At 46.1% G+C, this 25,334-nt stretch overlaps 1 protein-coding gene across 1 annotated transcript; it reads left to right on the plus strand.

The window, feature by feature from the left end:
* The first annotated feature begins 987 nt into the window (after positions 1-987).
* Positions 988-23,780, plus strand: NAAA (N-acylethanolamine acid amidase). Its single transcript, XM_056111117.1, has 11 exons — positions 988-1,209; positions 1,819-1,983; positions 5,404-5,530; positions 7,100-7,190; positions 11,296-11,372; positions 14,346-14,518; positions 14,854-14,916; positions 16,451-16,517; positions 17,385-17,413; positions 22,045-22,162; positions 22,761-23,780. Exons 1-10 carry the CDS (start codon positions 1,028-1,030, stop codon positions 22,118-22,120), a joined length of 1,050 nt encoding a protein of 349 aa, XP_055967092.1. The 5' UTR covers positions 988-1,027; the 3' UTR covers positions 22,121-22,162; positions 22,761-23,780.
* Positions 23,781-25,334: the final 1,554 nt, after the last annotated feature.

The following is a 25,334-nucleotide window of genomic DNA, read 5'->3' on the forward strand; positions in this document are numbered from 1 at the left end:
AGAAGTGAGGACTGCGGTTTGAAGTTTTAACCCAGTGACCCGCGGGGCTATTCAAAACAGTTGGAAAGAAGACAGCGAGATGGCCCAAAGGGCTGGAACACTTGTACCAGCCTTATGTCAAGTAACTTGCCTCAAAAGTTCTCTTAGTGGGAAGGCAAAAAGGGGTTAAGGTTGAAGATTGAGCTTACTGATTCGAAAGCTGGATTCTATTGGCGGAGCTGAGGGGCAAGTTTCAGAGGCTCCCCAGAGGGGCTGGCCCCGGGCAAACTGTTTCAGTAGCCAGCAGAGAGGAGTCAGCAGAACTGAACTTTGGTCTTGCTGAGTTGAGTTAGCCAAAAATGCTTGGCACGTGTTTTGTTTTTTAAACCGAGAAGAGGTGGGCGTGTTGGGCAGAAGAGCTCCCGTAAGGCACTGCAGTTAAGGGTGTTGCTTTGGGGGAGGGGGGGTGGGATTTACACTCCTCAGAGAGGCGCAGGGAGAGGAAAGCACAGCGGGCAGGACGTTTGCCTTGCACACAGCCTACCCCGGGGTTCGATTCCTCGTCCCTCTCAGAGAGCCGGTCAAGCTACTGAAAGTATCCTGCCTGCGCGGCAGAGCCTGGCAAGCTCCCCGTGGAGAATTTGATATGCCAAAAACAAGTCACAAGTCTCACAAAGGAGACGTTACTGGTGCCCGCTCCAGCAAATCGAGGAACAACGGGAGGACAGTGCTACAGTGCTACAGTGTCCCTGCAGGACGCCGGTGCTTGCACCGGGTCACTGAAATGTCACTTTCTAGCCGCAGTTGACACTCTGCACCCGGCGCGGGTGGACGGGGCCAACCGGGTGGAGAAGTTGGGGGAGGGGGGGAGGCCCAGTGCATGCCCGCGGGACCCGCAGCTGCTGCCCACGGGGACCCGGAGGCGGGTCGGTCCCGGGCGACCCGGGTGGGGTTGGCCCCGCACACGCCCCGCCCCGGCTCCTCCTCCCCCGCCTCCTTGGCGTCGCGGCTGTGCCACCCGCGGGCCGCCGCGCGCGCGCACAGGGTGATGGCGAAGCTGCTGCTGCTGCTGCCGCTGCTGCTGGTCGGAGCGCGGGGGGCGGTCGAGGTGCCCGCAGCCCCGCCGCTCTTCAACGTCAGCCTGGACGTGCCCCCCGCGCAGCGCTGGCTGCCCGTGCTGCGGCGCTACGACTTGGACTTCCTGCGCTCGGCGATGGCGCACGTCGTGGGGTGAGCGCACAGGAGGGGGGACCCCACCACCGCCACCACCACCCCCAGGGGTCGGGGACCGAGCGCGGCACCCAGCTCAGGAGCGCGCCGGCCTGCGTGCTGGACCCGCGCCGCAGCTCCGTCCCCGCCCCCTTCCCCGACCCCTTCACCTCGCGACCTGGCCCTGCACCCCGCAACCTTGCCCTGCACCGCAGCCCTGCGCAGCCCCGGGGAGCTGCTGGGGACCCGAACTGGCGTCGGTGCAGCGTTGAGCGCGCGCGCTTGGCTCTACTGTCCAGTTTGCAGCCAGCGGTGGTCACGGCCATCCTCCGGGCATTCCCGGGCAGGGTGGAGCGCCCCGCGGCAGCCCATGCCCTCTTGGCAGGGCTCCCAATCCGCCCCTGGGGGAATCCCGGGGCTTTGAACTGCAGCCCGCCGCGTGCTAGTTTTCACTTTGCCTCCTGCACGCTACGGATGGGGGACCGCGGGGCCGAACTGGCAGCATCCTCCAAAAGAGGGGCCCCTACCATGTGCTCCTGAGGAACCGCACCGTCACCCCGCAGACCGCACCCCTGCACCCCTTCCAGCTTCATCTGACACTCTCGTGGCTTTTTTTTTTTCTGTTCCTAGGGAGACCGTGCCCAAGTGGGTCCACACCGTGATCCAGAAGGGGGTTGGGGAGCTGGAGCGCTTCCTGCCCCCGCAGTTCATCGACGAGACCCGCGGCATGTGCGACTTCCTGAACTTCAGCCTGGCGGACTGCCTGCTGGTCAACCTGGCCTACGAGTCCTCGGCGTGAGTGGCCGGCTCTGGCCTTCCCGGGCAGCGCCGCGGATCTGGGTGAAGGGAGGCGCGGGTTCCGGATGGTTAAGGACCGGAGATGGGTGTTGCCTCTCTGGGTTAACTTGAGCAGCGCACACCCACCTGCAGATAGGAGCGCGCCCCCCCCTTCCCAGAGCACAGCACTGACGTTGGCCTCTCAAACCTCGCCATCTGCCCTCCTTCCCAGCTGTTTCCCGAACTCTGCTGGGCAGTTTCTTCTCGGGCTTTATTTTATTTCAAACACTGTGATTGACAGGATTGTGCATGGCAGGGTTCCGTGTTTGGTTTTGGTTTGGGGATGGGGGCACACCCTGCCGTTCTCAGGGATTACTCCTGGCTCTGTCTGAGGGGATCGTATGTGATGCCAGGGATGGAACTCTGGGTGCAAGAAGGCAGAAAGCTTACCCACTGTGCTGTCCTCCTGGCACCGCCCGGGAGTTAAAAAATAAAAATAAAATCATTCCTCTCTTCTGGACCCTCCAGCCTTAGCAGGGCCCCTGCATTAATGCTCTCTGTTTGGTCGTTGCTAGGGGGGTCTGAATCTGTTCCCTCCAAGACCATGGGCCCAAGGAGCTCTGTTCTGGCTAATAGTACTTGGTACTCCAAGAGGGCGTGATAAAATGTGAGTACGCAAGTGTATGAAGTTGAGCCCAGGCCAAGCACAGGGAGAACTTCAAACAGGGAGAGCTTCGAGTGTGTGTATTGGCGCACTACCAGGTGCTGGAATTCCGGCCTCTGATTTGGTGCCTGCCCTTAGGATTTTATACCAGATCAGCATTGGCAAGTAACAGCTTGTACATGTGTAAAGCTTCCGGCTGCCAAGGATGATTTAAAAAAAAAAAATTCTTGATAGAAACTTTGCTTTTCCCTGGCATCTTACTATGAACACCTGGGAAAGGTATCTGCCTCCTTCCTTAGGAAAAGACTTGGTTTTGTTTTTTAACTTTTGTTTGCGTCTTGTCAGGGCTCAAACCCAGGCAGGCATGAACGTGTTACACTGAAGTGTATTTCCAAGTGATCTAGTTTAATTTTGGTTCTTTGGCTCTTGTTTTTATTTTGCCCCCCCCCCCCGGCAGTGCTCAGGGCCTACTCCTGGCTCTGTTCTCAGGAATCACTCCTGGTGGACACAGGGGGACCATATAGGGTGCTGGGGCTCAAACCCAGATTGGCTACATCCAAGGCAAGCTCCCTGCATACTGTACTATCTCTCTGACTCCAATTTTGGGGTTTCACAGTGGCTGACTCCACCTTTTTCCTATTTCAGCAGGCTTCTTTCTCAAGGGGAGAGGTAGTTCTCATTTCCCTTCTTGGCCTTCTTTCGTTAATGTCACCATATTGAAGCCGATTAGAACAAACATTGTCGGGAAAAACATTCCTTTGATTTAATATCAAGGTCTATTTTGAATTGCCTGACAACAGAAGGCATCCTGAGACTCTCTTAGCATTAAAAAACAAAGAGAGAAATGTTTCATTCTCATTGCTGATGTAAAACTTTTGGAATCAGACTAGAACTAGCTACCCTTTATTGAGCTTACTGGTTTCCTGGCTACAGAGAGGGTGTAGCCTGGAGAGATATAGGAACCGAGCCTCAGTGGGTCTGATGGGGAACTTGTGGTCACTGCTAAAAGCATGAGTCTGGGCCCGGGCTTCAGTATTTTTCGCAGAACAGAGCCTGCCTGGGTCCAACTTCCCCTGCTTGTACACTTTTTCGGGGTTTCTTAAACTTTTTTCACTCGTGACTGCTTTTCCTGAGAAATGCAACAAGAAAAATGCAATACACATGCATCTGAATTTGATTTCATCTTTCGGCATTGCATATTCACAAACCATGTTCAGAAACATTTACTGTTGCCAAACTTTTCCCGATTCCCCACATTTGTTTCTGCACCCCACAGCTGAAGAAATTAGAGACCACTGAGGCCTCCAACTTTGGGTCACGACATAGAAGAATCATTGTCTTGCCAAATCTAGAAGTCCTTGAGAGAGAGTCTGCAAATTTTGCTGTACCTTCTTCTAATATTTTGCCAGTCTTTTCCTTGGCAGCAATTCTTTTGAAGGTCAGAGACCTTGGGAAAAAATTAAAACCTGAACAAGCTTCCTTGCTGCAAGAAAAAAAATTATGTCAATTTGTTTCCCTCCTGATTATAAAAGTAAAATACAAAGAAAAGTACTAAGAAAACCACTAAGGGTTCACTCTTGGTGGTGCTCAGGGAACCATGTGCGGTGCAAGGGATTGAACCAAGGCTGGCTGTGTGCAAGGCAAGCGCTCTGCCCACTGTACTACCTCTCCAACCCTGTAGAAATGATCATTTTTTAGGGGCCTAGCCCTCTCAGTCCTGTTTGTGGCTATACAGATCTTCTTGCCTCTCTCCTAGAAATTAATGTGATGTTTGTATATAGCTTTTTATGCAGCATCACCTACTTTTAGAGCATATGGACATGTCCTTTAAAAATCTCCCAGTAGTCCAACATGGTACAAGTTTCATATGTACAGTTTCTCACTCAGCTACTATATGGGAGTTCATGACAGATTCTTTCTCTCATCTGTTCTGTGATGGAAGTTCTAAAGGGGAAGGTGCCATGCCTCTAAAGAGTTGCCCATTTGGGGGCCAGAGAGATAATACAATAGGTAAGGCACTTTCCTTGCATGCAGTTGAGCTGGGTTCTATCCCCGGCTTCCCAAGAGTAACCCCTGAAGAGACAAGGAATTTTCCCAAGGAGACAAATGGAATGTTTTTGAATCAGAATGGTTTAATACTTACTTGTGCTAAGAAATTCCTAGAAAAGGGAGGTGAGCTTGACTTAACTTTTAATCATGGATTAAATAGGCTGTACGCTGCCAAGAGATGAACAAGCCAAGACCAGAGGTTTCGTTAAGCCAACAATGACACCATTTCAGAATGACACTCACACTCATTCTCGTTTAGTGTGTTTATGATGCTGTGTGGACTTAGGCCAAGCATTAGTAGCACTGAGCAAACACAGAAGGACTGTGTCTTGTTGAATTTGCATCTTGAATTGTGAATCCATATTCTTACTTAAAGGTTATATAGCTGGGGGTTGGAGTGATAGTACAGTAGATAGGGCGTTTGCTTTGCCTGTGGTCAACCCAGGTTCGATCCCCAGCATCCCTTATGGTTTCCCAAGCCTGCCAGGAGTAATTCCTTAGTGCAGATACAGGAGTAACCCATGAGTATAACCAAGTATGACCCAAAAAGAAAAAAATAGATCACATAGCTGATGTGTCTATTATAAGGAGGAGGAACCATTTTTTTTAAAAAAAATATGTAGTGAAGGTGAAGTTGAATTACTTTAAAGACTTCATTAAAAATAGAAACTCAATTTTCTTAAAATTTTTTTTGTTTATTCATGCTGTGTTTTTCCCCTTTTCAGATTCTGCACCAGTATAGTGGCTCAAGACTCCAAAGGTCACATTTACCATGGCCGAAATTTGGATTATCCTTTTGGAGATATCTTACGCAACATGACCTTGGATGTGCAATTTATAAAGAATGGGAAGGTATAGTCCACATAGTGTAGGATTTGTAAGATTCAAAAATCAAAGAAACTTGCTAACCAAGTTACCCATGATTGGTATTGTCTGCACTTAAGATACAACAACAAAAATTCAATTCCTGTAAAAACAAAATCAGAAATTTATAATCAATCATGTATAGAAAGAAGCATCATCAAACAGTATTCTGTAGGGAAATTTCCACAAGTGTGTGATCAGTTATTCACTTGCTCCGTGAGTCAGACTTTTCCTCTGTTTTCTCATGTTCTGGAATAGGATATGTAATGGATAGAAATGCCAACTTTGGGCCTAACCATCCGGGTTTAAATCTTAACTTCTGTCACTTTATTTCAGAACTTGGAAATAATTGAAATCTGTTTTGCAAACCACAGCTCTGAGAGGTTAATAATTTCTTTGTGGGTACAGTTTTATAGAGATAGTTGTAAAAGTGAAATGATTAGATATGGAGATAGTTCTAAAGGTTAAATAATTCGGGGCCAGAGCGAGAGCGATAGCACAGCTAATAGGGCATTTGTCTTGCACACGGCCAACCCGGGTTCGATTCCCAGCATCCCATAGGGTCCCCCGAGCACCGCCAGGAGTAATTCCTGAGTGCAGAGCCAGGAGAAACCCCTGTGCATCACAACCCAAAAAGAAAAAAAAAGGTTAAATAATTCATGTAAGGTATGTGACAAATCCCCAGTGGTGTCCAAATATTCAGTTTGCTTTACAGTTGTGATTGTCACACACCTCCTATGTCTGATATTCAAAACATTATACTAGGGACAGAGAGGTAGTGCACTGGGCTAAGTGTATGCTTTGCATGTGTGAAATCAGGGTTTCAATCTCTGGTATCACATAGACTCTTCTTGAGCACTGTAGGGAGCAATGCCTGACTACAGAGCCAGGAGTAGCCCTTGAGTACCACAGGGTGTGGCCCAATCCCCTTAAAAGTGTATGTGCTGTTGTCACATTTCTATGTAAATGTTTAGAAAAATAACCTTAGTCAATGTTCACTAAGTACATGAGTATTATTAACAGAGAATGCAAATGATTTGATTTGGGGGTACTTTGTGTAAGGACATACTCTGTCCTTTGCATTGATACTAAGTCACAAAACTAATGAAAAGTTTTTACTACTTTTAGTAACCTGATTTTTAAATTTTTGTCAGATAGGCACCACACTTGGCAGTACTCTGTAGCACCTTAGCTACTGGCAATCAAGGTCAGGGCCTCATCTTATGTCATGCTTGTCTGATATTATTCATCATTTCTCTTATTGTCATCTGATTTTACAAAATTTTTGCCAAAAAATTGGGTCAAACCAGGCTCAGTCCCATGCAAGGCAAGCACCTTAACCCCTGTACCATCTCTCTGGCCCCTATTAAAATAGGGAAGTTTAGCAGTGATCTAATTACCATGATGTCACAGTGTTAAGTCCATACCCTGTTTCCGGATATATGCAACCACCATTCTATACATAAAAATTTCTACATTACCTACAAGAGTCACCAACAAAAATTTAATGTGATTTTGGTTGAAACAGTAAAACAGTGCCTTATCTCCTGATTGCAGGTTGCATTCACGGGAACTACTTTCATTGGCTACATAGGATTATGGACCGGGCAGAGTCCACACAAGTTTACAATTTCTGGCGATGAACGAGGTAATCAAAAAAATGGACTCCTAAGCATGTTTGACCATATCTGTTCTTCTTCAGGTTTCTCCAAATAATTGGAGAAAGAATTTGGAATTTGGCAGTGTCCTTGATATTCTTCATGATCAGGGCTTCGATTGCGGTACAGGCAGGCAGGGACATGCTAGCCAAGAAGATGCTCCCGGATAGTGGCCATCCTCAGAGATGTCCTAGGGTGTCCTAGGAATGTGCTGTAGAGAAGGGAAGAGGAGGGAGGGGGAGAGTGGGGAGTTGGCAAAGACTCACTGCCGTGACCCATGACTCAGGGCTACAGAGGCTGGGGAAATCCGTTGCAAAATGAAAGATGGTAACACAGTGGCTTTGTGGGGAAGAAGGTTGTGATACTGAAGATAGAGAGGCCATGGTGAAGGGCACAATGAAGAATGTGAATGTGATGCATAAAGGAAGTGTCAGGAAAATTTTCAGCCAGGGATAAACACATCATCTATGTGTATGTATGTGGGGGGTGCTGGGGGCCACACCCAGTGCTGCTCTGGGGCTGTTCCTGGCTCTGTGCTCAAGTGTGGCCTCCTGACTGTGTTCAAGGAATCATACATGGATCCCGGGAATGATCACAGGGTCGCTGCCACTGCAGCGGCCAGTAAGGCAAGTGCCTCACCTCCAGAACTATCTCTCTGGCCCCTGATTTATATTTTCAGCTAAATATTTATATTTTCAGCTAAATATTTATATTTTCAGCTATATTTTGGGTTAAGGGCAAACGAAAGTATCAGGAAGACAGTGCCATAATCTAGAGGCTCTAGAATGCCATTGTAGAGGCAATAGCTGCAAGTGTTTGCGAGTTCACTACACACTTCCTCCTGAGTTTTCTCACCAGACCCTTGCAATCCTGTTGGGTAAGTAGAGTTATTAATCCTGTTCATTCTGCAGAGGAGGAAACAGGCTGGCAGATAAAGTGCTTGCTAGGAGGAGGGGAGAGGCAGGTCTCAAATTGCTCTTCTGAGTCCTGGCTTGCCTGTGTATTGTGCCATTCCCCAGATGGCAGGGGACAGCATTCAGTTCCACAGTTTGTGGTAAATCCTGAGATCTCTGACTTCAGGAACTTAACCTCTGAGTTAAGGAAGAAGATAAGGAATAGCTTGAAGATGAATGTCGATCTCTCATGAACTGCTATTAGCTTCATGTTGCTTTTGTTTTCTTTGGCTCATTCTTACCGTTCTACATAAGACTTTCCCAGGAAGTGGCAGGTTGTGTGTGTATAGGTTTCCATAGCGAAAGGTTATTTATCCGAAGGTATTTCTTCAACAGCTCCTCGAATGGCAGCTGTGAGTGAGGTTGGTTCTCTAATCAATGTACCCTAACCATGGCATGGCAATTACTGAGGTTTAACAGAGAGTGTAACGTGTTTATTCCAAGCTGGGCATTTCCCCCCATAGTTTTGCAACTCAAATTGCTTAGCACTCTGATTAGCAGAACCTAAGAAATGAGCAATTTGAAAATAATTGAGTTATCCTGTAATAATATTTAATTACACTAATTCGATATTGCCCTGTTTCCCCTTTTTTCCTGCCATGCTAGAAATCTCAAACCCAGGGCTTCATATGTGTGAGATGAGTGTGTGTGACTATTGAACCACCTACCCCACTAACAAACGGCTTTTTTTTTTTCATTTTGGGTCACACCCAGCGATGCACAGGGGTTACTCCCAGGTCTGCACTCAGGAATTACTCCTGGAGGTGCTTGGGGAACCATATGGGATGCTGGGTATCAAACCTGGGTCGACTGCATGCAAAGCAAACGCCCTACCCACTGTGCTATCTCTCCAGCTCCACGAACAACTTTTTAAATCTTTAGATATCTATGTTACATTTCATAAGGACCATTCCTAGAGATGGTCAGCCTGAGGGCTCAGTGCTCGGGCCCACTGGAGCCATCCCCAGCAGCGGGGAGACCAGGAGTGCCGACTCCTGGGCTATCTCCGTGGCCCCTGCAAATTGCCTTTCAAAAACATCTAAATCTGAGCATAATGAAAACAGGCTACTTTTAGTTATACTTGTCTCTGCAAGTTGAGTTGCAACAAATGAAGTTGAGTTATAGTTTCTGAACAGGGTGACATCTCTGGGCCCATGGGGATAATGCCCGGTATTCTGGAGTGGAACAACCAGATTGAGAAGCAGGAAGCAGCAGAGGCTGTGCAAAGTGCTCAGACCCAGGATTCCCGGGTTTATTCCCCGGCGCTGACACTCCCTAGCAGGGTGCCCATGGCGTGCCACCTCTGCTTCAGTTTTTTCATGTGGGAAGCCGAGATGACAGGATCTGCTGTGAGCATGAGAGGCTTTGGGTCCGGAAGGCACCGCAGGAGTATCTGTGGTCATTGTCCCTTCTCCAGGGTGGCCTCCTCTGCTGCCCACCCTGGATCTGGCCACCAGCCTCTCCTCTTGGACATCTGCTGTGCTTCTCAAGTTTGGTGAAAAAATCTCTTGTTTTCCTTTTTCCCTTTCATGTCTTTGGTCTGCCTCCACCTAAAACCTTCTTCTTCTTCCTTGTCTTCCTTGTCTTCCGTGTCTCCTCCGTCTCCTCCTCCTCCTCCTCCTCCTCCTCCTCCTCCTCCTCCTCCTCCTCCTCCTCCTCCTCTTCCTCCTCCTCCTCCTCCTCCTCCTCCTCCTCCTTCTTCTCCTCCTCCGGAATCACTCCCGGCAGTGCTCAGGGGACCATATGGGATGCTGAGGATTGAACCTGGGTCGGCAGCATGCAAGGCAAACGCCCTACCCGCTGTGCTATCGCTCCAGCTCCGCTCTTCTTCTTTTGGTTCTGCATGTCTCAAAGAGTATCATTTCTGCACTCACCCAGTTGCTACCAAGAGGATTCTTTATTCCTCCCGCTATGTCCTAAGCTGTCTCAGCACTATCGCCCCAGCCTGGCTTCCCCTGTCGGTTCCCCTCTGGTCTCCCGACTGCTCTTGTCTTCTCTGTCTCCCGCTAGCAAAGATCGTTCCTCTTACACCTGCATTGGCTTTCCATTTCACTCATCACAAACCTGACTGACGTCAGAACTCATTGTGATCACCACCTCTACTTCCTGTCTGTCTCCTTCTCACTCTCTGCTACTGTGGCGTTCTTTCTCTTGCTGTCACCTGAACATGCTTGCTCCTGTTCGGGCTTGCTGACATTTGTGCCTTCTTTCTGGAATGCTATGTTCATGATAACTCAACTGTTTGTGTCTCAGGCTGTCTATGTCTGTAACTCAGACTGTTTTTCTGCCTCTCACAAAAGGAGTCCTCCTTCGTCGTTCATGAGTATAGTATTATCTTCCTGATTATGACACTAGAATCTTTTCATTTATGTCCAATTCTAAGAGTTTGTACCAAGTCAGACTCCAAGTAGATACTCAATGCATATTTCTTCTCTGAAAATGTTTCTTTGGAAATAGATCTTTTACTGACATTTTTGAGATACTAAAATTAATTTGGGAGAATGTAAATGTGTGTTTTTAAAATGCACCAAAATGAAACTTAAATTCTTATAAACATTCTTATAGCATTCATAATATTTTTTAGCATTCACAATATTTATGAATCACTTCTCTTGTACACATAATTTAATTTTGCCTATGTCAACAGAATTATTTCATTTAACATAATAACATTTATTATAACATATTGCTTCTAAGCACAAACTATTATGCTTTAAAAACTTGAGTGACTGTATTTTTTTAAGCTGGAAGATCACATATGCTTATTGATTTTGTGTGTGAACACACAATATCTATCATGATTTTATGATTATTGTGAAATGTTAAGTCTTAATCTTTGAAAAAAAAATTTACCTTTCTTGCCTATCAACTTGTACTGTAGAGGAGTAACAAGGGCTAAGGAAATTTTTTAAGCTTGTATTTGGGGGTTCAGAGAGCTAGTCCAGTGGATAGAATACTTGTCTTGTGAACAGTAAACCTGGGTTTGACCCCGGTACTACATACGGACCCCTGAGCACAGGTGTGATCCCTGAACATAGGGCCAAGAGTAAACCAAGTGTGGCCACCACAAATCAGCAATAAATAAATGAAAACTTGCATTGGGCCATAATTGTCAATATAACTTTCCTTCCTTCCTTGGCAGACAAAGGCTGGTGGTGGGAGAATATGATTGCCGCCCTTTTCCAGAGACACAGCCCGGTGAGCTGGCTTATCCGCACGGTGAGTATCCGGAATGCATGTCTCACCCGAATACCAGTTTCTATATTGTATGCTCATATTGGGATTCTCTGTATAATTTAAAGATGATGTTTTTTGTTTGTTTGTTTTTGTGGGTTTTTTTGTTTTTGGTTTTTGGGTCACACCCGGCGATGCTCAGGGGTTACTCCTGACTCTACACTCAGGAATTACTCCTGGCGGTGCTCGAGGGACCCTATGGGATGCCAGGGATCGAACCCAGATTGGCCACATGCAAGGCAAATGCCCTACCCGCTGTGCTATCACTCCAGCCCCAAGATGATGTTTTTTAATGTAAGAAACAACTTTAAAAGAATAGACATTTAAAGGTTGCAAAATGGCTATCAAGCTCTGTGGTGTCAGGCAGGAGAAAATGGACACTCGTTAAAGTGGCAGGCCAGCTTGTGGTCGGTAGGATGATATTGTAATGGGAAGGCTTCCAGTGTGAACTGCATGCCCATGGCAGTCTGGACACAGTGACCATGTATTCACAAGGCTCTGCTTCTGCCCCTCTGCAGATGGGAGTGACTTTCAGGTACTGGCTGCAACAAACACTACTTTTTTCTTCTGTTTTGTTTGGGGTTTACCCCTGGCAGTGCTCAGGACTTGCTCCTGGCTCTTCTGTTAGGGATGTCTCTTGGCTGTGTTTGGGGAACCATATGGGGTGCTGGGGATCAAACCCAGGTCAGCAGCATGTAAGGCAAGTGCCTCACCAAGCTGTCCTATTTTTCTAGTCCCCTGTTAATTCTGTTTTTGTGATTCACACGTTGTTAATGATGGTTTCCTGCGTACATAGTTCTAACACCACACCAAACCCCAGTGTCCAGAGTACCCATCCCCACCCCCTCTGTACCCACCCTTACTATACAAACTCAATTATTTTCATCAGTTCTCCCATAGCATTGCCTCTGGCCCTTTGTTGTTCCCTAGCTGTGTATCTTTTAAGTCCCATGTGTGAACGAGATCATTCTGTATCTGTCTCTTTCCTTCCGACTGACTTCATGCAGCATAATATCCTCTAGTTCCATCTATGTCACTGCAAATTGCATGGTTTTGTCCTTTTTTTAGAGCTGCAGAGTATTCCATTATGTATATATACCACAACTTCTTGATCCAGTTACCTGTAGTTCGACACTTGTGTCATTTTCATGTCTTGGCTCTTGTACTAAGTGCTGTGGTGAACATTGGTCGGCATAGATCCTTTCCCATTAATGTTTTTGTGATTTGGGGTAAATGCCAAGGAATGGTGTTGCCTGTTCATACGAGAGTTTTTTTGAGAGGTCTCCATATTTCCTCAGTGGATGAGGGTCCCCCCCCCCCCGCACCATTACTTGCTGTTTCCAGACTTTTTGATATGTACCATTTTTCCTGGCATGAGATGTTCTCATTGTTGTTTTGATTTGCAGTTCCCTAATCACAGTGATGATGAGCACTTTTTCATATGCCTATTGTTCATCCATTTGTCCTTTGTGAGAAAATATCTGATCATTCCTTTCCCCATTTTTGAATGGGGTCATTGGGTTTTTTGTTAAGTTTTCTGAATGCTTATATAAACATTGCATATTAGCTTGGTAACCTCAGTTTTGGAATCCAAGGCAAAATAAGAGTTTTTAATGCTTCCTGCATATAGATGTGCCCTCCTTTTAGGTTTTCTGTTTGCAGCTATTAAACAAGAAAACCAAATGTTTGAAAAAGTAGCTCAATGCACAAAAATGGAGCATCTGCTTCACACAACCAATTAAACAACAGAGTTTAGCCCAAGTGTAAATGTTTGAAAAAGCAGCTCTATACATAAAAATGGAACATTTGCTTCACACAAGCAATTAAACAGCTGAGTTTAGCACAAGTGTAAACTATAATTTGATTATAGAAAGCAAATCCCAAGGACACACCCCTGGTGCATAAATCTGGTCTTGATCTATGGTCGATGGCCTTTATTTTTTAACTACACATGGCAGTGCTTAGGGCGCATGCCTGGCTCCAGGAATCACTGCTGGTGATATTCAGGGTCAGGTTTGAACCCAGGTTGGCCATGTGCAAGATAAGAGCCCTACTCATTGGACTGTCTGTCCAGCCCCGACATCATTCAACCTTCCTCACCTGACTCTGAATGACCTAGAATGATCTAGTCACTCTCAACTTGCAAATCACCTAAACTTCCTATTCAGTGCTCCTTAAAAAGCATACTTCTGCAGAAATTTTGTTTGTTTGTTTGAGGGATACATCTGATGTCCCCATCTGGTGCTCAGGGCTTTGTGCTCAGGGATCTTTCCTGCTAGTGTTTATGGGACCTGATGCTGTGCCAGGGATCAAATCAGTGTTGACACCCGGCAAGGCAAGCAGCTCGATATCTGTCCTCTCTCTCGACCCCTTCACTACTTTCATTCTACCTTCTGTTGGTCTCTGACTTCAGCTCACATATCCCTCCCTGGGTTGCCTCTGCTGGTGTCCTGGCTGAGGTTGGGTCCCATCATCCAGGCCATCGGATGCTCTGAGCTTCCACAGCGTCTCCTCCGGTGTTGGCACACGTAGCGCAGTGTCATGGGTGCTGGCTGCCGACGCTTCTGTCTTCCTTGGGAGCCTGGGAGAACAAGGGTCCACCCCAAGCCATTACTCTGTTCCTCACCAACACAGCGCCCAGCACATAAAGTAGATCTTCATGGAATACCTGTTGAACGAACACATGGACAAAAAAATGCGGGTTTCTTTGTGAGGCTGACCTGCCAAGAAAGCGCGCACCCTTTGAGAGTTGGACCTAGAACTTGTCCACAGCTTTCCTTTTAGGAGAGAAATCTGTTGCTGTTGCCTCCCCACTGAGGTTTCCTCCTTCAAATGAAGATTATAGCGGGTGCCTCATCTGTCAGGGGATGAGACTTGAGCTCACTGTCCATCCGCTGTCCTTCGGGATTAAAGCTGCTGGGCACTGGGACGCTAATACAGCGCTGTCTTTCCCTTCAGACCCTGAGTGAATCAGAAGACTTTGAGGCCGCTGTTTACAGGCTGGCTAAGACTCCCCTCATCGCCGATGTTTACTACATTGTGGGGGGCACGAACCCCCGCGAGGGAGTGGTCATCACACGGAACAGAGGTGGCCCAGCAGACATTTGGCCACTGGATCCTCTAAATGGCGCGTAAGTATACTTGTAGAGGGATCATCTTGTAATAGTGCTCTCTTTTGAGTTGGTGAAGTTGAAGCTGAAGATGTTTCTCATTTTTCTACATTTCTTCCTTGGTCCCCAGTGACCTAGAAAAAGGTGAAATGATTGGGGCTGGAGCAATAGCACAGCGGGTAGGGCGTTTGCCTTGCATGCGGCCAACCCAGGTTCGAGTCCCAGCATCCCTATGGTCCTCTGAGCACTGCCAGGAGTAATTCCCGAGTGCAAAGCCAGGAGTAACCCCTGTGCATCACTGGGTGTGACCCAAAAAGAAAAAAAAAAGGTGAAATGATGGGCTTGGTCTCTTGTAGGTGGTTCCGAGTGGAGACGAACTATGATCACTGGAATCCTGTGCCGAAGGAAGACGACCGAAGGTCAGTCTCTAGACACTCAGCTCTGCAGCGTTTTTTTGGAGACAGTGTCCCTCCCCTGACTCAGAGGACTGCAAGGGCCTCTACCCCCACAATAAACCTGCACCCCTTGCTGGTGCCCGGGATGGAAAGGGCAAGTGGGGTATGGCAGTGGGGAGGGAGCCACTTGTCAGGGGTTGGGAGTTAGGAAGATGAGGTGGGCAGAAGTCTCGGGCCGGGCGCCCTAAATCCCACCACCTGCTTTGCTAACGACTCAGTCTGGCCTTGTGGGCCTTGGTCACCCATGTGTGACAGGAAAGGGAAGAGCGAGGCCATGATGTTCTGCATCAGATGTTTCAGAAATGAAAACACCATTCTTTTTAAATAAGCAACTTCTATGGGGGCTTTCACTGTCACTCTCACTTGGAAGGTTCTCTCAAGTAAGTAATTGTGTCCACAACTAGCAGACTAGTTGCATAGGAGACTTTCCTTATCTGCAGTTTCCTTTCATGGTTTTCTTTTAACTCATGGATGACCCAGAAATAGGATCTACATTAAATAGACCACAGTTACTTAACTTTTATTACAGTGCCTTGCTTTATTATTGTTTGTTTTTATCCCTTTGTGATTCTTAAATCATACCTTATTATAGGTATATATGCATATAAGGGAAAATATAAGTATAAGGAGAAAAAACAATATATTCTATAAGTTGCTCCTTGAATAATGCAGGTTTAACACATTGATGTTGGTGCTACTACCAGAGGCTCCCACTAGAATGTGACTTAGTGAATACAAATTGCAGTGCCAGCATCAACATGTTAAACTATATGAATTCACTTAAATGTGGATCTTGGCCTCCCCATGGCTCTGCATTCCAATGGGACCAACTGATGATACCAGTTGTTCAATCTACAGCTGTAACACTGGTGTATTTTCAGAGGGCCAACTCTAAGTTAGACTTCGAGTTTGTGCTCTTGAGGATTGGTACCTGACCCCTGAGTTTCTCAAGAGTCAACTGCAGGGGGCTGGAGCAATAGCACAGTGGGTAGGGCATTTGCCTTGCATGCGGCCGACCCAGGTTCAATTCCCAGGATCCCATATGGTCCCCTGAGCACTGCCAGGAGTAATTCCAGAGTGCAGAGCCAGGAGTGACCACTGTGCATCGCCAGGTGTGACCCAAAAAGCAAAAAAAGAAAAGAAAGAAAAGAAAAAAAGAGTCAACTACAGAGGGTTTATACTGTCCCAGGTTTTAGGCATCTGTGGGGGTCTTGGAACTGAACCACAGAGCTGCTGTATTTTACTTTACTGTCCCTGTGTTGGTAGCAACTCTTCAGCTCTACAACAGTCCACACTCTGCATCCTGATTTCCTGAGTGGATGGGGTCAGTAGCCTGACATGGTTAGCTGGGATGGCAACACGCTTGGGCGCCAGAATCGGTTTTGGGGAAAAGGAATTACTGACACTAGGTTTTGTATTGTGCCTCCCAAAGTGAGATCTCGTGAGACTTGGGGGGTTTCCTGAAGAGCCAAGTGACCATTGCGTGTTATTCTTGCAGAACACCTGCCAACAAAGCCCTTAATTCCACAGGCCAAGCGAACCTCAGTCTGGAGACCCTTTACCAGGTAATTCATATGGAAATGTCCAGTTTTCACACAGGATGTTTATGATTATTAGCAATTGGGAATCAAAACTCATCTCTCAAATCAAACATATGTGGCGATCAAAGTGTTAGAGTAAAATTTTTTTACCTGGTTGAAAACTTATTCTGGGCGGGTGCATTATTGGTTCAGAGCTTACTTCTGTGCTCAGGGATCACTCCTGGCGGGGCTCAGAGATCAAACCTGGGTTTGATATGAGATATGAGAGATCAAACCTGGGTTGGTCTGCAAACTTTTTATTTTCCCAGAAAGTTGTTCATGATTGGGTTCCAGTCATACAATGTTCCCATGCCTTCACCAGTGTACATTTCCTGTCACCAATGTCCTCAGTTTCCCTCCTGTCCAGCCCCCCAGCCTGCCTTTATAGCAGATAGACTAAGCAGTGCTTAGAAGGCTTGAGCCTGGCAATACTCAGGGACTTCCAGGTCTGCATTTGGAAGTGCTGGAGTGGGGGAAGTAGAAATGCCAGGGATTGAGTGATTGTGCCAGGTTCAGCATTTTACAAGACAAGCACCTTAACCATGACACTATTTCTTTGGCCCCAAGGTTATAAACCTTTTTATTTTTTTATTGTCTTATGGCATTTTCCAAACTTATTTCTATATATTTTATCACCATCTAATTTTTGTTGCATATTTAAAGAAAGAGACATCATTGTAATGTATTTCCTTTTTTAAAAAGGAAAGAAGCAGAAAAGGTTCAAACGTTGGTAAAGATCTTCCCAAGATACATTAAAATACACTAAGGTGTCAAGTTAATGTTTCCTGTGAATTCTTCACTTATTTCTTCTACCCTTTAATCATCTCTGTAATACAATTTTTCCCTTGGCAGGTTTTGTCTGTGGTTCCAGTTTGTAACAAGTAAGTGACCTATGAAACGCACCAATTCCTCCATCACCCCAGAACAGTGAACTCCCACATGCTCTGGCCCAGCTGGGATCTGGGGACTTTGTAGCAGTAAACAAAACAAAGTTCTGCTCTCTTGGGACCTTTGTTGCAATGGGGTGAGTGGAGAGGAGGCAGGAGGAACCAATAAACAAAGATATCCTACAGCAGGTAAGACACGCATGACAGAGACACCAACATGAAGAGGCCAGGGCTGGAGAGATAGAACAACAGGTAAAGGCACTTGCCCTGTACCTAGACAAAGTATGTTGGAGCCCTGGTACCACATAGGGTCCCCGAGCAGTGCCAGGAATGGTACCTGAGCACAGAGTCAGGAGCAAGTCCTGAGCACCACTGGTGTGGCAAAAATAAATAAATAAAGAAAGAAAGAAAGAAAGAATGAAAGGTTGGTAGAGGGCCAGAAAGACAGCCCAGTGTATGTTTTGCATGCCAGGGGCCCGGGTTTGATACCCAGCATGACAGGTTTACTAGGCACTGGCAGGGAATGAGCCCCAAACACTACTGGGTGTGCCCCCCACACAAATAAAAATAGGAGGTAGCACAATCTATACTGGTTAAAACATAGGTTTTAAATGTCACTGGAAATGACCCCCAGGCCTCCTGAGAAATCTGTGGGAAGCCTTTCAAAATAAGAATAAGTGAAAACAGGGCCAAAAGGGGACAAGGAGATAGTTGAGAGGGACAGAGAGTGTCCTTGAGTTCATAGGACCCTGCATTCTGTCACTTGCACCTGGTGACCCACACTGCTAAGGAAACTCCTATTACAGAAGCATATGCATGCAGGGGTTAAGGACCTATTTCTGTCTTTACAGGGCTCTGATGGCAGGTTAAAGACCTATTCCTGTCCTTACGGGGCTCAGATGGTGGAGTTAAAGATCTATTCCTATTCTTATAGAGCTTATATGTTGGGGTTAAAGGACCTATTCCTATTACTTTTTTTTGTCTTTTTGGGTCACACTCGGCAATACTCAGGGATTACTCCTGGCTCTGCACTCAGGAATTACCCCTGGTGGTGCTTGGGGGACCATATGGGATGCTGGGAATTGAACCCGGGTCGGCTGCATGCAAAACAAATGCCGTAGCCACTGTGCTATCGCTTCAGCCCCATATTCCTATTTCTTATTGGTCTTACATGTTGGGGTTAAAGGACCTATTCCTATTCTTATAGGTTTTATATGTCAGGATTAAAGGACCTATTCCTATTTCTTATCAGTCTTTTATGTTGGGGTTAGAGGACCTATTTTTTTTTATTATTATTATTAGTGAAACATCATGAGGTGCAGTTGTAGATTTACAATTTTTTGTGCTTGGGTTTCAATTATACAATGATCAAATACCCATCCCTCCACCAGTGCCCATTTTCCACCACCATGGATAATATCCCCCCCACCCCTATCCCCCCCATCCCCCCTTGTATTCCCCCTTGCAATCCCTTGTGTTCTCTCTCTCCTTTTGGGTGTTGTGGTCTGCAAAAGAGGCATTGAGTGGCAAACATGTTCAGTCCATAGTCTACTTTAGACATGCATCTCCCCTCCTGGGAGGATCCTCCAAACACCCTTTATTTGGTGCTCCCTTCTCTACCTGAGCTGCCCTTTCCCCTAGAATGCCCGGCTGGCCTCTAAGCTATGGAGTAATCCTCCTGGTGCTGATCTCAGTTATTCTTGGGTATTAATCTCATATTTTGTTACTTTATATTCCCCAGATGAATGCAATCTTTCTATGTCTATCCCTCTCTGACTCATTTCGCTTAGCATGATACCTTCCATGTTGTACCACTTGTATATAAATTTCATGACTTCATCTTTTCTAACAGCTACATAGTACTCCATTGTGTAGATATACCAAAGTTTCTTTAACCAGTCATCTGTTCTTGGGCATTCAGGTTTCTTCCAGTTTCTGGCTATTGTAAAGAGTGCTGCAATGAACAAACAAGTGCAGAGGTCACTTCAACTATACATTTTTGCCTCTCTGGGATATATTCCCAGGAGTGGTATTGCTGGGTCAAATGGGAGCTCAATTTCTAATTTTTTGAGAATCGTCCATACTGTTTTCCAGAAGGGCTGAACTAGTCAACATTCCCACCAACAGTGAAGGAGTGTCCCTTTCTCGCCATATCCACGCCAGCATGGGTTGCTTTTGTTCTTTTGAATGTGGCCCAGTCTCTGAGGTGTGAGATGGTATAGAGGACCTATTTTTATTCTAATAGGTCTTATATGTCATGGTTAAAGGACCTATTCCTATTCTAATAGGACATATATGCCAAGTTAAAGGACCTATTCCTATTTCTTATAGGTCTTGTATGTCAGTGTTAAAGAACCTGTTCCTGTTCCTGTTTCTTTTCTTTTCTTTTTTTTTTCTTTTTTGGTCACACCCAGCAATCCTCAGGGACTACTCTTGGCTCTGCACTCAGGAATTACTCCTAGCGGTGCTTGGGGGACCATATGGGATGCTGGGAATCAAACCCGGGTCTGCTGCGTGCCCTACCGCCCTACCCGCCGTAGTATCACTCCAGCCCCTGTTCCTGTTGCTTTGGCTACACCCGTCTGTGCTCAGGACTTACTTCTGGTTCTGCACTCAGTGATCACGACTGTTAGTATGCAGGCAATCATATGGGGTGCTGTGGATTGAACCCAGATCAATGTGTGCAAGACAAACACCCTATCAACTGTACTATTCCTCTAGCCCCTGTTTCTTACAATTTTTAAATTAACTATATTAAGGGTGAACATAAATGGTTATTTATTTTAATAATTGCCCCATGCAGTGGATAGTCCTTATAATTTTAACTACCTACATTATGGTTAGTTGAATCAAGTGTGATTGAGTCACACATTCTCCAGCTTTTCCTCTGCTGATAGTTTGAACTAGTGCCGGAGAGTTAGCTCAAGGGGCTGGAGCATGTGCTTTGCATGAGGAGGCCAGAGTTCATTTCCTGGCACCTCATGCCCCCCTCCAGCAAGCACTGGTGGGAGTGACCCCTAAACACTGCCAGATATGGACCCAAGATTTAAAATTGCACTCAGAAGTAAAGCGACCAGGAGGATGAATCAGAGGACTGACAAGCATGCTATGGGGAAGCCCTGTATTCTGCCCCCGGCGCTGGGGGAAACACCCCCAACACCATGACATAGGTATCTGTGTACTCCTCTTTCTACCTTCGCTGCTTTCAGGGGGGTTTCCTTTAAGTTCCCATAAAGAGGGTCAGTGAGTAAAAGTTATGAATTAAGTCCATCTAAAATAGTGTTTGAATGACATCTGGAATGTTTTGCACAGATAGAACTTTTGGGAATTAGAATTTACCACATAGCATGTTTCTCTGTTGTATGAAATTGTATGAGGAATTGCATTTAATTGTCTGTCACCACTGGGTCAGAATTCCCAAAGATCCTAGGGTCTCCGGCCCTTTGCACCTGATGGCAGCTTCAAATGAAGGGACTAACAAAAGTGAGCTCAGATCTATACTACAAATAGTGAGTTCAGAGCTCCAGATCAGTTTCCGACATACAACTCAATCTGAAGCAGTGTACTTTATGCTGCCTCCTTGTGCTATGCAAAAAAATAAAACAAGAGCAATGGAGAGTAGAATTATGCTTAAAGCAGATAATCAGTTGAGATCCTATTCTAGGAAATCCCCTAATCCGTGGGAAAACTCTGCATATGTTCATGTGCTTTCAACAGCTGGTGGATGATTCTGCCAGGGGCAGTGCCACTGGCGTTCAGAATAGTGTGTGTGTGTGTGTGTGTGTGTGTGTGTGTGTGTGTGTGTGTGTGTTTGGACTCAAAGTTCTTCAGGTCTTTTACTCTGCAGAATGCTGAGCAAATGATTTTGTACTGTTCCCTGGATTCGGGCAGGGGGCCCCCTCGCTGGGCTGCAGTGGCCGCTCAGGACCGTCTCTGACACTGCCTATATGTAAAGACTTCACTGGACCAGCGACATTGGAACTCACAGGCTAACCAGCACCAAGCCCGCTTGCAGGCCCATGCAGCCCACTTGCCAGTGGGACCACCGAGTTCAGCCTGGCTCCGTTGGCTGCCTCGGGGTTGCTAGTTGCTGGGCGTGGGGCCCGGATGCGAAGTCTACAGAGAGCAGAGCAGGGATTGAGGGCTGAGGTTGGCTTCCTGTCACTATCACTGCAAGCACACACACATGTGTATGTATTCCTTTTGGTTTGGGCTCTTGAGTGCCACCCCTGACCAGTGCTCTGGAGCTGCTCCAGCTCTCAGCTCAGCGGCCACACTGGGCAGTGCCAGGGGTCTATGAGGTGCTGGGAATTGTCCCAGGAGCTAACCGCATGCAAAGCTGAAGCCCCAGCTCGTTGACCAGCTCCCCAGCCTCGTCTTTATGTTTGTTTCCTTGGTGAGTGGGGCTCCCCTCGCTGTTGCTCAGGGCTCACTCCTGACTCTGCCTAGGGAGCACTCTGGGTACTCAGGGTTCTATGTGAGGTGCAGGGGCAAGAATCAGGGTTGACTGTGCAAAACCAGCATCTGACCCCTCCAACGTGTTTATATTAAGTCGCTTGAATCAGGGGATGTGAATATAAAAATATGCCTGTAAAAATTTTTTTTGTGTGTCTCATTATTTTCAGCTTCACAATTTATACGACAGTCATGAGCGCTGCCAACCCGGAGAAGTACATGACCAGGATCAGAAATTTGGGTTAAACACGAACACGTAGGAGAATAAATTCACCCATATTTTGAAAGGTTTGCTGAACTTTGACACTTTTCTTTGGGATGGGGGGTGTGGAGCAGAGGGGAAGGGCATGCTATTTCTAGTAGAAGATGGTTTCAAGTCATTAACATTTATAATATGTAATATTTTTCTGGCAGGCATTTGGCAATAACTGTCACTTGTATCAGATTAATATCCTGGCTAGGGATTTATTCGAATTCTTTGTATGGGGTGAATTTTCTAGGGCCTGGAGCCTCTTGTCCCTGTCAAGACCTGCTCTGGGGTACGGTGTCATCTCTTCACTCCCTGGTGGAGATTTGGCAGGTCACACTTGTGTCCTCAGAGTAATAGTGAGATGGGCCCAGCATCTTTGCAGGATAAGACAGACCAAGGGCAGAGGATGTCTCAGAATTTATTTTAGGCATCATGGAGCCCAGAGGTGAGGGGAATGACAGAAGGAAAAAACAGGAAGTCCTTGTCACTGACTGTGAAGTTGACCAACCTTTTGGAGTTTGTAAATCTAGTCTGATGATTTGTTGTTTACTTATCATGGGAATGTAAAAAAAATCAGTGTTTGAGTTAAATTCAATTAATTAAATTTAATTAAATAAAAAGATTTTTCTATTACAGTTGCTATTTTTAGAAAGTGACGTTCTTGAGGAGAGACTCTGAATAAAGTGAAAGAACTCAGTGACTTTATGAACAAACCTAGCTCCTTCCTCATTAAACTTTGTAACCCGTGAAGCATCCTGTGAAGGAAGATCAGTGTGTTTTTTGGTAAAGTGAGTAACTGACATCTGCCGTTCAAGTCCAGGTTTGCCTGAACCCTCTCTAAACTTCTGTCCTGACTTGAATCACTCCAGATCATTGGACCAGGGTCAGATCAAGCCTCGGGCCTTAACCCACAACTTCTTATATAACAGGAAGAGCTCTGTCACCGTACCTTATCTTCTAAGGAAATGAGTAGGTGAGAACAGTTTATTGTCAAGTGCTTCCAGAAGAAGTCACAGATGAAAAACGATTCTCCTGAGAGAAATGGATGACTTTAAATTGAATGAAGTCTGTTTTGAATGTTAATTTGACCTTTGATCATCTATGGACTTCCCACATTTTGCAATGTTTCTATGTTGAAAACAACAATAGCAGAAAAAAAAAAAACACTACTTGGTGTTGTGTTCTGCCTGCATTCTTACCTTTGGAATTCTGTGGATCACAGAAGAATAAATATGCCAGGATTTACCTGGGTTGATGAAGTTCAGAACAGCACTGCAAAAAATGGCATCTTGCACGAAGGAATTTGAGACTGTGGAAGCAGGAAGATCACTGTGGCTTCTCTCCTCCTTACTTCTTCTCTGAAACGGATGGTGGCGACTCCCTCATGTGAGAAGTGCCTCTCCTTTCCCCAGCAGAAAGGAGCATCCTCCTTCTGAAGACAAAAGGATATGCAGAAAAATCCCAACAGACCAACCTCAGAGGATCTCCAGTAGACAGCACTTACCTCATAGTCCACAGTCATCATTTTCTCTCACCACTTTCTACTCATCCAACTTATCATCATAGTCTCAGATCTCACTGTCTTTTGGGCTTCATTTCCTTATGAAGTCTCCTGTATCAGTCAGTCTTAGCTTGAATAAATTTATATGCTTTTCTTCTGTTAATCTGTCTTTGAAGTTTTTTTTTACCTTCAAACCCAATCAGAAACAGTATCGTAGCCAAGGAAATCTTGATTTCCTCCCCTTACAAAGTATCTGAAATAAACTCAGTGCAGCCAGGGGCTAGGCCGAAGTTGGGAAGTTGGTTTTCAACAGATAGAAACTTTCCCAAGTGCTTGGTAGTGTTAGCGCAAAAGCATATTTTCCTGCGTTGGCGGGTTGTTGAGAACTGTGTGAAAGATTTTTATACAAAACTCGGAAGATTAAAGGTGAGAGTTTATTGTACAGATAAGTTGATGGGTCTGGGACCCTCCCCAAATGCCCAGGCCTCATCGTTTTACCCATGAATGATGACCAGGTTCTGTTCCTGATGCTGCTTGGTCCCTTGAATGACTTCCCATGTCCAAATCCTGTCCTACGCTTCTCTATCCCATGTACACTTTCCTCAGTCTCCATGGAACTCTAGGCCTATGAGGAGAGAGAGATAGAGACAGAGACAGAGAGAGGAGAGGGGGCACGGGCCTGGGGGCTTCCTTTTCTCTGCTGCCAAATCCCACCAAAGCCATCCTGTTCTCCATTCTGATTGGGTACCTGTTCTGGGGATGGAGCGCTGTACTCCACTGCTCAGCTCCTGCCACATCAGAAGAGAGACAAAACTCTGGGCTCTTCCCCAACTCCCTATTACACACACTTTTACAAAGGATGTTACTCAAAATATAGGCTTAAAAAAGTTTCATTTAGGGGCTGGAGCGATAGCACAGCGGGTAGGGCATTTGCCTTGCACGCAGCCAACATGGCTGACACAGGTTCAATTCCCAGCATCCCATATGGTCCCCCGAGTACCGCCAGGAGCAATTCCTGAGTGCATGAGCCAGAAGTAACCCCTGAGCATTGCTGGGTGTGACCCAAAGAGCAAAAAAAAAGTTTCAGTTATTCAAGATGGGGATATGTAGTGGTTCTAGTGTTAAAGATATTAAAGGGCGTGGTCTTTGGTTATTGACCATGGATTGATCACAGTTTGCCTATGAAATTCACGAGCCAGCCCTGGGACACATCCTTTCTGGTCAGCATGGTCCCATGCTGTCAGAGTTTCAATATAAAAATTAGAAAATATCGTTCATATGCCAAACACAGTAACAACAAAGTCTCAAGATGGAGACGTTACTGCACCTGCTCGAGAAAATTGATGAACAACGGGAGGACAGTGACAGTGAAAGTGATCGTTCATGCAAAATTATTATTTTTTAAAACTGAGATTAAATATTCCAGAAGATTGCCTTTTTCACTGTCATTGTCCTCCCGTTGTTCATCGATTTGCTCGAGCAGGCCCAGTAACGTCTCCATTGTGCAACTTGTTGTTACTGTGTTTGGCATATCGAATATGTCATGGGTAGCTTGCTAGGTTTTGCCATGCGGGCAAAATACCCCCAGTAGCTTGCCAGGCTGTCCGAGAGGGGCGGAGGAATCGAACCTGGGCCGACCAGGTCAGTCGTGTGCAAGGCAAATGCCCTACCCTCTGTGCCATGATAGAAGTTTTTGATCTGCCTTTCTT

The sequence above is a fragment of the Sorex fumeus genome, unplaced genomic scaffold (assembly GCF_029834395.1).
Source record: "Sorex fumeus unplaced genomic scaffold, SorFum_2.1 ptg000013l, whole genome shotgun sequence".
NCBI lineage: Eukaryota > Metazoa > Chordata > Mammalia > Eulipotyphla > Soricidae > Sorex > Sorex fumeus.